This window comes from Oncorhynchus mykiss, chromosome 14 (genome assembly GCF_057628025.1).
Source record: "Oncorhynchus mykiss isolate SJ-2025 chromosome 14, ASM5762802v1, whole genome shotgun sequence".
NCBI classification, from domain to species: domain Eukaryota; kingdom Metazoa; phylum Chordata; class Actinopteri; order Salmoniformes; family Salmonidae; genus Oncorhynchus; species Oncorhynchus mykiss.
In genome coordinates, this window is record NC_143035.1 from 6,666,352 (window position 1) to 6,679,762 (window position 13,411).

Consider the following 13,411-nt stretch of genomic DNA (forward strand, 5'->3'; position numbering starts at 1 on the left):
ATGAATTTCAATTATTTTAAGTGACTTCTAAGGTAAAGGCACAGTGCTGATTCTGATTCGACAATATCTCTCAGATTGGACACTTTGTATATAATATTATCAGAAATAATAATTCAATGTTATTTTAATCGACTATCTCACACAAAACACAGATGTTGTGCTTGTATGTTCAGTGACGTTCACTAGCTAAATGATAAAAAATAAAAAAAATCACATGTGGTTTATTTTTAATAGAACTCTCTCTTGCGTAGTGCATTGGGGTTCATATTATGAGTGATGCTCTTTCGGTCTCAAAAAAATTGCCTTAATAATAATCTATCCAGTCATTGTTTGTTTTTAGAGAGTCTCTTCCTGTCTCCTTCTCACCAAGGATGGTGATGTTGACGTTGGCTGTGGCTCTCTGGTCCTGGACACCCTCGTGGACATGACACGCATACTGGCCCGTGTTGGCCAGCGTCACCTTGGAGACTATGAGGCGTGAGCGCATCTTCTGGGATGACAGGACGTCAGTCAGAGGCTCAATGGAGTCCACCTGACAGACACAGGGGAGGAAAGGGGTGCATATATTTTGTATTCCTTCTGAGAGAAGGCCATAGAAGTACAAACTAAGTAATATCAGATTCTACTAGTTTAACAGGATGTGTTGGTTTTATCCACATGTATATCTATCAGTGAAATCCTATCACAAGGGCCTTCAAACCTCTTAAGGATCTGACAGTTAAAAATAAAAAAAAATTGCCTAAAATGACATACCCAAATCTAACTGACTGGAGCTCAGGACCTGAAGCAAGGACATGCATATTCTTGAAACCATTTCAAAGGAAACACTTTGAAGTTTGTGGAAATGTGAAATTAATGTAGGAGAATATAACACATTAGATCTGGTAAAAGATAAAACAAACAAATGCAAGTGAAAGGCCATAATATAATATTGCAGATTAGGCACAATTTTATATTGTGTGCAACGTTTAAGATTTATCCAGTGAAGCATTGCAATACTGGACAATATTTTGTATCAAGTGTGCCCAAATGTGCCGAAATGGTCAATTTATACATTTACAAGTACATAGCTATAGAGAACATACACAAATGATATGGTAATACAAAACGTAAGTTCACACACTCCCAGGAATGTCATACATGATGGATCATTAGCTAATACACTAACTTTCACGCATCTAAATGGCCGGGCGGGGTGGGTGTAGAGCCAGAGACAGCAGGGGTTCAAACTATAAAACCCAGTTCCTACATTTTAATATAAAAATAGATTTTATCAAACAAAACTATGCTACATTTTATCTCTGGGACCCTCAGGATGACAAATCAGAGCAAGATTACTGAATGTAAGTACATTATTTACCTTCAGAGGTGAATGTATCAAACCAGTTTCCGTGATACATTTTTTGTTGTTGTGCACTCTCATCAGACAATAGCATGGTCTTTTTTTCACTGTAATAGCTACTGTAGCTACTGTTAGATTAACAAGAATTTAAGCTTTCTGGCCATAGAAGACATATGTCCTGGAAAGTTTGCTGTTACTTACAAAATCATGCTAATTACATTAGCGCACGTTAGCTCAAACGCCCCGGTATAGGGACACCGACCCGGTATAGGGACATCGACCCCGTAGAGGTAAAACACTTTCACCACCAAAAAGATAGTGTATTATGAATGATGATATGAAAACCATGTGTCTGTCATGAATGATATTTCCTGGGAACTTAACACATCTAGGTGTGGCTACACAGACATCTTGATGTAATTTGCTCTATGCCTGTTCTCCTCTCTTCTCTCCCACTCACGTCTCTATTGGGATAGTCCCAGGAGAAGAAGACCAGCTCCACTCCGTGCACCGTGCAGTTCACGGTCAGAGGCTCGCCCTGCTTCAGCACCGTCTTAGACGCATTGATGTAGGCGTCGATCGTCTCCGGAACTAACACGGGAAATGTGTGGAAAGCCAAGAAAAGAAAGAAAAAGGGAGGGTGTGAGGGAGAGCGGGATAGAGATAATGAGTTCCTTGTTATTTTTAGACATTACCGTAAGGTGAAAGAGAACATATTGCTTACTTAGCAATATCACTGATATTCAACAGCTTGAGACCATAGATTGATACCCTTGCAATACTGTCGTTGTTACATCCAGACATGCATATCAACAATGACGTGCATGGCCTGTACAGTACAATGAATGTCATGAAACGCTAGGTCTCTAGCCTTCTCTAGTCTCCTTCATTGTTACATCCCCAGGCCCATCTCTGACCCCCAGCCCCAGCCTCAGTCCAGGTACCCACCAACAATGCTGAATACGTAGAAAGCCTGGGACTCTTTCTCCTCCCCGTTCAGCTCTCCTCGGCACACATAGGTCCTGTCCTCCAGTGGCGCCCTGTAGCCCTCACTTGGGATGTAGACCCCCTTCAGGTGCATGTCACTGTCTCTTTCGTAGAGGGTGACGTTGATCTGGGGGTTGGTGACCACACACGGGATGATCCCCTCCTCGCTGGTCTTGGTCACCATGCCATGGAAACTCTCAATGAACCACACATCAGGATCTGTGTGAGGAAAACAAGGGACGGGAAGACTTAGCATCACTTGAGGGATAAGAGGAAACATTTCACACCATATGAGGAATAAAAACATTTTCTTTATATTATGATTGAACCAAGATATTGAGGCCTATAAGTGGAGTTTGCTGTTACAATATCCAATATTTGCCTGGGCAGTGGGAACATAACAGTTGTCTAACCTAACCTATCTTTGTAAAAGTACAATAGCTGTGACAGAGTGTAAAGAGGGTGGCATGTTGCCTAGCAGTTAGAGACGAGCCAGTAACCAGATGGTTGCTGGTGTCAAATCCTAGATGCCGCTGTACCCTTGAGCAAGGCACTTAAACCACACTACAATGGTGCTGAGCGTGGCAGCCCTGCGCACCTCTCCAAAAAAAGTTGTATGTGTGTCTCTTGTAGGGGTTGTGTTAAAAGAAGAAGTACCATTTTCATTGGACCATGTGTCTAATTGACCAATAAAGTGATCTTAATCTCATTTTAAAGTTATAACAGTGTTCTCACCCGGAACAAAGACTGCCACCTCTATAGTCTCGTCAGTCCAAGCCTCGGTACAGACATATACTCCCGTTTGGCTCCACGTCACATTGTCCAGAATGAGAACACTGGTTGTGTTCTGGTTCTCCACTCCAAAATAGGGAACGTTGTCATCCCGCTTGAACCTCCATTCGACCGTCCCCCAGCCAGAACAGGTAATGATCATGGAGTCACCCGCTGTCATGACGACTTCACTGTTGCTAGGGGAGATCTCCAGGCAACAGAACTCAGGACAGAAGTGTAAAAGAGCTGCAGTCAACACAAACAAGAAAAGGTCAGGTTTGGGATCAAATAGCTAGATCTTCAGGTCAAGGGTCAAAGGTTAAGATAGCAATAACAACTCAGATATCTGTCCAATTACACAGCGATGACGGAAGTGACCAGTCTGGTGGGTTATGGAGGAGGGATGTTGACAGATCCTTTTAAGCTGATCAATGCTCTTTTCCATCCACATTAAAGAGCAATCTCCATGGCAAATTAGCTGGATACAAAGTTCAGGAGTTTTTCCCTACCATGTAACCTAACTAGGAAAGACTCAGGCTCTAGTCATGTTATATCTCACAGTTTATTTTCATGATATTTCAGTAGATGTGTGGTTGTTTCTCTCACCTGTAAGAATGGTTGTCAGATGGAGAGTGCCTACTCTGACACTCCTCATGGTGATACGCTTCAGGAGATAATTATTCTGCAAACAGATTTCAAAACAAAAACACTGAATATTGTTAGCTCCATAATAGCCCCTGTTTTCTTCACGACATTCCTCCCAGCATATTGAGTTTGACCCTTGTGTTAAAGACAAAGTCCCTACCCAGAGTTTCTATTTTACACTTGTCCTTCATACAGTAAATGGCTTCTGACAAAATTATTGAGAGAGAGACATAGACGACTCCAAGGTTAGCGCAAGGGTGTTGTTCCCTCCTACGCTGGTTACTAGTGAGCTCAGGCATTCGGACAGCTCGGGGATCGGGACATGGGGAGGGTGGGACTCAGTTGGTCTGAACATTCTGAACTCATAACATCTTCTTAATATCTCTTCACATACGCTACTGATACGCTCAGATCATGTTGGATGCATTTTACCCTTGTAAGACCAACAAGGTTAGGTCGAAACCAAGTTGGGAGCTTACTATATAAATCACATGTCATGACAGCACAATCTGTTCCTAATCCAAAGATACTGTATGCCACAGAAAGAACACCGGGCTAATCATAGACATGGACTTAACAGAGTAGATGCGGCTCTTAAAATACAATGGAAGGTTACTCCCCTCTCAATAATGAGATGTGAGTTCTGTACACAACATTCCGGTTCTATGTTCTGAATGGGTTCACATGAGAGGTATGTGATGGCTCGCTGCACAGGGACAGAACAATGTCGGAGAGTTTTTGTTCTTGTTTTGCCAGCGTTCTGTCCAACTAACAAACGGGTCAGTGTGTGCCTCCGCAACACTCTGCTGCTGGGGCTAAAACTATTCCACTGTCGTGTCAAAAACCCTTCATTGGATTCCAAGTAAACAAAAGGCAACCACAGAACCGCAACAACAAACCATTTTTTGGAGTTTGTTTGCTGATCAGCTGAGGCAAAATCTCAAATGAATGAGACCCTATTCCCCAACAATGCTGCTGGGTATAAAACTACTCCACTGTCGTGTTGAACCCTTAATTGGATTCCAAGTATACAAAAGTAATTAGGCAATAGCGGCAACCACAGAACGGCAATAGCAAACCATATTTGGGGTTTTGTTTACTGATAAGCTGCTATGGTGATACAATGTGTTGTTTCGTATTTTAAAACTCAACACTGAGGTAAAATCTCAAATGACACCCTCTTCCCCTTCAGAAAGTATTATTTACATCCCTTGACATTTTGTTGTGTTACAAAGTAAGAATAAAATGGATTTCGATCTTCTCTCATCGCTGCAACTCCCCAACGGGGCTAGGGAGAGGTGAAGGTCGAGTCATGCGTCCTCCGAAACAAGACCCGCTTAACCCGGAAGTCAGCTGCACCAATGTGTCGGAGGAAACACTGTTCAACTGACGACCGGAAGTTAGCCTGTAGGTGCCCGGCAAGCCACAAAGAGTCGCTAAAGCATGATGAGACAAGTAGCGCGCGACCACCAATCAGCCTACACACCCGTCATTATATGACAACTAAGCATAGCCATATCAGCAAGTGACTGCTGTCTGAATATACACAAATCCGATTTGGTCACTTGTAACTTGTTGTTTGGACAGTCAGTATTCCAAAACTGTTTTGAGCATTAAGGTCTGCAGTGTGAGCAAGGCAAAAGAGCTGTCCGCACCTGGACTGTGCAACATTTTCCCATCATTCTTTTCAAAATTCTTCAAGCTCTGTCAAATTGGTTGTTGATCATTGATTCCTAGACAACCATTTTCAGGTCTTGCCATAGATTTTGAAGCAGATTTAAGTAACTCGGACACTCAGGAACATTCACTGTCGTCTTGGTAAGCAACTCCAGTGTAGATTTGGCCTTGTGTTTAGGTTATTGTCCTGCTGAAAGGTGAATTAATCTCCCAGTGTCTAGTGGAAAGCAGACTAAACCAGGTTTTCCTCTAGGATTTCGTTCTTAATACTCTGTCAAATAGGTTAGTATTGTAGACTAATTACAATGTTATTAATCCATCCAAAGTTTTCTACTATCACAGCCTTTAACTTCCAATGGCTGGGGGGCAGTATTGAGTAGCTTGGATGAATAAATTGCCCAAACTAAACGGCCTGCTCCTCAGTCTCAGTTGCTAATATATGCATTATTATTAGTATTGGATAGAAAACACTCTAAAGTTTCCAAAACTGTCAAAATATTGTCTGTGAGTATAACAGAACTGATTTTGCAGACGAAACCCTGAGGAAAATCAAACCAGGAAGTGGCTTCTATTTTGAAAACTCCATGTTCCATAGCCTGCCTTTGCTCCATTTAAAGGGATATCAACCAGATTCCTTTTCCTTTCGCTTTCTCAAGGTGTCAACAGTCTTTAGACATAGTTTCAGGCTTTTATTTTGAAAAATGAGCGAGAACGATAACATCGCGTCATTGTATGGCCGGGTGCCAGCAGCGTTTTGTATGCGTGACAGAGTTTGGCTGCCATTGCCTTTCCCTCTCCTACTGATAAAGACAGTTGGGGTTGATATATATTATTGATTATATATTTTAAAAACAACCTGAGGAATGATTATAAAAAACGTTTGACATGTTTCTGTGGACATTACGGAAACTATTTGGAATTTGTCTGCGTTGTCGTGACCGCTATTTCCTGTGAATTTCTGAACATAGCGCGCCAAGCAAACGGAGGTATTTTAGATATAAAAAAATCTTTATGGAACAAAAGGAACATTTATTGTGTAACTGGGAGTCTTGTGAGTGAAAACATCTGAAGATCAAAGGTAAACGATTAATTTGATTGCTTTTCTGATTTTCGTGACCAAGCTACTTGATGCTAAGTGTACATAATGTTTTGTAGAGCGATTGATAAACTTACACAAATGCTTGGATTGCTTTCGCTGTAAAGCATATTTTCAAAATCTGACACGATAGGTGGATTAACAAAAAGCTAAACTGTGTATTCCTATATTGCACTTGTGATTTCATGAATATAAATATTTTTAGTAATATTGTTTGAATGTGGCGCTATGCAATTCAGCGGTTGTTGATGACAATTATCCCGGGATTGCAGCCCTAACAAGTTTTAAACTGAAACGGTTTTAAAGTCACCATTGGCCTGATGGTGAAATACCTGAGTGGTTTCCTTCCTCAGCAGCAACTGTGTTAGGAAGGATGCATGTATCTTTGTAATGACTGGGTGTGATTCAACATCCAAAGTGTAATTAATATCTTTACCATGCTTAAAAGGATATTCAATGTCTGCTTTTTACATTTTTTAACTACCTACCAATAGGTGCCCTTCTTTGCGAGGCATTGGAAAATCTCCATGGTCTTTGTGGTTGAATCTGTGTTAGATATTCACTGCTCGACATAGGGACCTTACAGATAATTGTATGTGTGTGGTACAGAGATGAGGTAGTCATAAAAAAATGTATGTTAAACACTATTATTGCACACAGAGTAAGTTCATGCAACTTATGATGTGACTTGTTAAGCACATTTCTCCTCCTGCACATATTCAGGCCTGCCATGAGAAAAGGATGGAATACTTATTGACAAGACATTTCGGCTTTTTATTTGTATTTTGTAAAATGTCAAAAAACATAATTCCACTTTGACATTATGGGGTATTGTGTGTAGGCCAGTGACCAACAGAAATCTAAACGTAATCCAGGCTGTAACACAACAAAATGTAGAAAAAGTAAAGTGGTGTGAATACTTTCTGAAGCCACTGAGGTTCACTACCAGACCCCCCCTTTTTTTTGAGACGCAGACTGGTTTTGATGTTTTAAGAGCAATATCATCACTTCAGCGTCAACATCATGTCAGAGATCAATGGAGGTTAAAGGTGACATGGCTCACCCATCATTGACTACAGACAGCCAATGAGAGAGAGAGCTGGAAGTATTCCTGAGTAAACACTGCATCATTAGAGGGAAAGAGGACCGAGAGAAATATCGACAACACAGATAATGTGATGGAAGGAGAGAGGGAAAGAGGGGTGGAGGTTCTTGTGGGTGGAAGTGGGGAGGGGGAGCGTTAAGGGGGGCACAGGGAAGGGGTGCAGCAGCAGGCGTCTGGAAACAGTTAAGGATAGATCACAGGCCTGTACGCAGGAGGAGGGTGGGAAATGGAGAGAGGGCGGAAGAAAGAAGCCCTGGGAAGAGAGGGGGGAGAAGCAAGAGGAGGAGGAATCCTTAGTGGAAACATTGAAATTGATCTTAAAAATAATTGTGGGCACTTAAAATTGTTTAAATTCTGTTTTGAACTGGATTACTTAATGACTACTATTAAAAGCATGTGTAGTAAAAATGATCCAACTTCTCATTTGATCACGATACAACTGTGGAACTGTTCCATCACCATGAAGATGTTCCTCCTCACAAGACAATGTTTCATACATTGTCATATACAGTTTGAAATACTGTATAATAATTGTTCTGTTTTTAGAAGTAATCAACAGAATCATAAACGTGCTGGAAAAAGTATTACTGTTACTTTGATTACTGTAAGTATTCTAGCCTATGAAAGGTTCTATATAAAAAATATGAATTTGTTAATATTTGAAATATCCTGACTATCCAGCTAACTGTTACTCAAACTTGGATACAGTATATCTTTAGATCTTTAAGCCTGTGTAAAGAAACTGCCCTTGGCACTTCCGTTCCCCAAACTGAAACTCTTAAACTGTTCCAACAACATGACTCAAACATTTCCTCCCCCGCCTCCATCCTCCTGGTTCTAATAAAGCTGAGGATCCAGAGAGAGAGGGATTGGATGTCATCCTGCACTAAGCTAGCTAGGGCCTTGTGCAATGTTTGATTTCATTATACATTTTTTGGATTCTCTCACACACTCACAGTTACAGAGGAAACAAACGCAGGTAGGCAGGCAGACAGGCAGGCAGGCAGGCAGGCAGGCAGGCAGGCAGGCAGGCAGGCAGGCAGGCAGGCAGACAGGCGGGCAGGCACGCACGCACACACACACACACACACACACACATACGGAGGCACACTTACTGTCACTCACACACACACATTCACCATGACATGCACAAGCATGCATGCACACACTCCAGTCAACGCTCAACACACACCCCCTCCCGTTCCCTCCCCTCTGTGTCACTTGTGTACAGTACAGTTCACATTCCCACAGTGCTCCTATGAAACTTTCCCAGGCCCACTGATAGAGTGGGGATGGTGGCGGAAGCGCCAGGGCCTGGAGGTCACGCCGTCCCAGAAGGCCATACGTCAGAACACTCAGAGAGCGATCCGCAACCAGGGAAACAGTACATCAATATTTATGAGCACGAGTCACCTCAGTGTCACATATGACAACTACAGCGCCTTGCAAAAGTATTCATCCCCCTTGCCGTATTTCCTATTTTGTTGCAATACAACCTGTAATTTAAATGGGGTTTTATTTGAATTTCATGTAATGGACAATAAATAGTCAACATTGGTGAAGTGAAATGAAAAAAATGAAAAAGTGGTGCGTGCATATGTATTCACCCCTTTCCTATGAAGCCCCTAAATAAGATCTGGTGCAACCAACTACCTTCAAAAGTCACATAATTAGTTAAATAAAGTCCACCTTTGTGCAACCTAAGTGTCACTCGATCTGTCACATGATCTCAGTATATATATATATATATATATATATATATATATATATATATATATACATACACACCTGTTCTGAAAGGCCCCAGAGTCTGCAACATCACTAAGCAAGGAGCACCACCAAGCAAGCGGCACTATGAAGACCAAGGAGCTCTCCAAACAGGTCAGGGCCAAAGTTGTGGAGAAGTACAGATCAGGGTTGGGTTATGTAAAAATATCAGAAACTGAACATTCCACGGAGCACCATTGAATCCATTATTAAAAAATGGAAAGAATATGGCACCACAACAAACCTGCCAAGAGAGGGCCTCCTACCAAAACTCATGGACCAGTCATAGAGAGAATTAATCAGAGAGGCAACAAAGAGACCAAAGATTACCCTGAAGGAGCTGCAAAGCTCCACAGCGGAGATTGGAGTATCTGTCCATAGGACCACGTTAAGCCATACACTCCACAGAGCTGGGCTTTACGGAAGAGTGGCCAGAAAAATGGCATTGCTTAAAGAAAAAAATAAGCAAACAAGTTTGGTGTTCGCCAAAAGGCATGTGGGAGACTCCCCAAACATATGGAAGAAGGTGCTGGTCAGATGAGAACTAAAATTGAGCTTTTTGGCCATCAAATTAATTTAGTAATTGCTGCAAGTAATTGCTGCAAAAGGTGGCTCTACAATGTATGTATATGACTTTGGGAGGGCGAATAGTTATGCATGCTCAAGTTTTCTGTATTTTGCCTCTTCAAAGTGGTAGGCATGTTGTGTAAATCAAATGATACATACCCCTCAAAAATCTATTTTAATTCCAGGTTGGAAGGCAAAAAAATAGGTTGGAAGGCAAAAAAAATGCCAAGGGGGTGAATAGTTTCGCAAACCACTGTATACGTTCACGAGTGGCGATGAGGAGAGGTCTGGAGAGTGGACATCAGAGTTGACCCTAAGGATAGGAAAACACTCACTGCTCGTGCCTATGCGCATTAAATGCTTCTGGGAAAGACAAAGTGCATCAGCTACTCTGTGGTATTGTAAAGTGAGGCTGTGGGGGGTTGTAAGTAGATACAAATGTGTATGTGCAGAGTAGATCTATGTCCAGGACAGGACTCTGTGTGAGGAATGGAACTTTTATTAAGCGTGAAGACAGTGAACCATGGGAGGATCTGCCAAGAGGTCCTGGCTGTGCTTCAGTAACCCTGAACGGCCCAGATAATACAAGCTGCTGTTGGTTCCAGTTGATCCCAGAGGAGATGGATACATCTCTTAGACATTGACTTAGACCATAGTGACAAGATGCACGTGAAGCAACCCTGGGTGCATTCGTAAATACATTTTGGCTATCTACTCTGATTTCAGCGCACTCTTGTCTGAGTGTGCCAGAGCGCAGAATAACTGATGAATTTATGAATATGTATATGACCAGTGTCAGTAAATGTCAGCAAAAAACGTAATTATATTGTTGTCAGCAGCAGAGTTACAGTCACTAATGCTCTAGATAACATGAAAACAGTCTAGGGTGCTAGGATGAGCAAAATTATCAGAGTGAGGTGTTCTCATTTGTGTCTGGAAGTAACTTTAGCCAGTTAGCTTGGGTGCTGTTGTGAGGCCCGAATGCTCAGATCAACCCTACTCCTCAGCTAGAGCATCCAGTGTGCGCTCTGAATTTACAAACAGACAAAAATCTGAATTTACAAATGCCCAGAGCACACTCTGGCACTCCAGAGTGAATTTACAAACACACCCGCATTATTATTTAATTTTGTGTACTTTTTACCCCTTTTTCTCCACAATTTTGGTAGTTAGAGTCTTGTCACATCACTGCAACTCCCGTACGGATTTGGTCGAGGCAAAGGTTGAGCGCCATGCATCCTTCGAGACATGGCCCTGCCAAGATGCACTACTCACTTAACCCGGAAGTCAGCCGCACCAATGTGTCGGAGGAAACACAACTGCCGATCGAAGTTAGCTTGCATGTGCCTGGAGTCACTAGAGAACGATGGGACAAGGACATACCGACTGGCTAAACCCTCCCCTAATCCGGACGATACTGGGCCAATTGTGTGCCGCCTCATTGGTTACCTAGTCACGGCCAGCTGCGACACAGCCCGGGATCGAACCTAGGTCTATCGTGACCCCTCTAGCACTGTGATACAGTGCCTTAGACCGCTGCACCACTCGGGAGGCCCTTAACCTTTTCATATGTGAGTTCCAAATATCTCTAACGGTCACCCGTTATGCACGTGATGTCAGAATGCAATCTCTGTTTCAAATGTGATTGTTACGCAACAGGACAGTTAACACGTGCTGCCTGTTAATTAGCTATAGGCTATGTTTCAACTTGTCAATTTCAAATAATTTTCTAACAAGTTGTATTTGATAACAACAGTTTGAATTGAGGGTTGTTCCACCTCCTCATAAATTCACATAGAAACACAGCCGATTTCAGATTTGCGGACAATTTATGTTTGAGGCTTTACTGAGCCAGAAAAACATCCCTCTTCGAGGAGAGCCCTTCCCCATTTCTTCCGCACATCAAGTATGCAGACATTTGCTCAGTCTTGCTTACATTGCCTCCATTGTTGTTTTCCTTACAAATTATAACTTTTGGCATGTGTGCGTTCCTATCAAAGTAACTGCCTTATTTTCTGCATATCATGCTGTCGTTTCTACTGTAGCATGAACTATGTATGTACAGTATGTATGAATTTATGTATGTATGGAGCAAAGTGTATTTACAGTTTTATTCACATGTTTTCAAGTACTGGTAACAAGTAATGCATTCCAATTATTGCATTGATTGTAATGGACACCTATGATGTGTGTAAAATACTTTTTTGAAGGTTGTACTGATTATAATGAGCTAATGCTAAGCTATTTGCCATCTATGTGTGGCGCCATGTTTGTTGACATTATACAATGAATTATGGGTGTCACGTAAACGTCTGTCAAACCAAAGATGTTATAATGAGGTGAAGGAATGGTTCACTCATCTTTCGGGTAAACTTCCGGAAGTGAATGAAGTGAAGTGAAGTGAATGATCATAGATTACACACCCCCTTCAACATGCATACTGCAAATAGACCAAACTCCTCTTGTCTCCTCTTATTATCTTTGGTTGACGCAAAAAACAAACATGGTGGCGTGCACAAACTACCCATCGTCATTCCCTCGATTTCTAGAAAGTGTTTTACTCAATTATTTAGATCAATCTTGAGCTCACCCGTGATGTGATGAATTATAAATAGTAATTGCTATTAGCTAATTCATATTGTGATTTCTGTCAGCTGAGACTTATGACCGCTAGTGTTATGATATCAATATTGCCTCAGTTAGCTCTAGGACTAACGTAGCTTACATTTTCCGGTTTGGATGATTGTGTATGCTGTTGTTACTTCTGTGAATGTCTGAACATTGCATCCAAAAATAAACTTGCCACATTCAGGACATAACTTTGTAAGGACTGTGTTTGTGCAAAATGTTTCTGTAAAAAAAAACAGTGTGGCTAGCTGAAATGCTGACTGTTGCCTCAATCGAAACTGTACGTTTTAAATAAGCGTTCCAATCAAACCGGTTTGAGCGGATGCTGCAGGGACCACTGCAGAATGATCACACCCATTTGTTGATACGTGTGAAAAGGTTAAACACACAATTTTGAGTAACCTTTTGGACAATGGTCAAAGTGATGTCACAATCACCACACTAACCACTATTTGTTGCCAGGGGGAGTATGGAGTATGTTTGTGATGTCACAATCATCCTTTGTTGGTAAGCATTGGTAAGCATTGTTCTGTTCTCCTTTGTGATGCTACAATTGACACATCGCTAAGCCCTGGCCCAAAATTGTGGGCAACCAATCACAGTGCTCCAATGGATAGCAACTCTCGTCAAGTCCGACACCTTGGACAAGCTCACGTTTAAAGGGAAACTTCACCGCTAGACACTATTTGGGGTGTTTTCCAGTCTCTCTACATAATTAGACAGAATTATGCACCATAGCGGTATTTTAGTATTTTCACAACGGGAGAGTCTGCTGTCTGATCTGAAAATGAATGGAGTCATGTTTTGTAGCATTTATTGTGGTGGG

The 13,411-nt window shown here is 41.8% G+C and overlaps 1 protein-coding gene across 4 annotated transcripts in view; it reads right to left on the reverse strand.

The window, feature by feature from the left end:
* pdgfrb (platelet-derived growth factor receptor, beta polypeptide) overlaps positions 1–13,411 on the reverse strand; it is a 61,296-nt gene that overhangs the window by 28,005 nt on the left and 19,880 nt on the right. For 2 of the 4 annotated variants that reach the window (XM_021560906.3, XM_021560909.3), the window contains exons 2-6: positions 3,707–3,782; positions 3,065–3,346; positions 2,291–2,548; positions 1,803–1,933; positions 367–532 (exon numbers count right to left, since the gene is read on the reverse strand). In XM_021560906.3, coding sequence (XP_021416581.3) covers positions 367–532; positions 1,803–1,933; positions 2,291–2,548; positions 3,065–3,346; positions 3,707–3,755 — 886 coding nt within the window. In that variant the 5' untranslated portion in view covers positions 3,756–3,782. Of the gene's footprint in view, positions 1–366; positions 533–1,802; positions 1,934–2,290; positions 2,549–3,064; positions 3,347–3,706; positions 3,783–3,905; positions 4,146–13,411 lie in introns of those variants that run through there. The other 2 variants (XM_090198201.1, XM_090198202.1) reach the window with 2 other exon arrangements.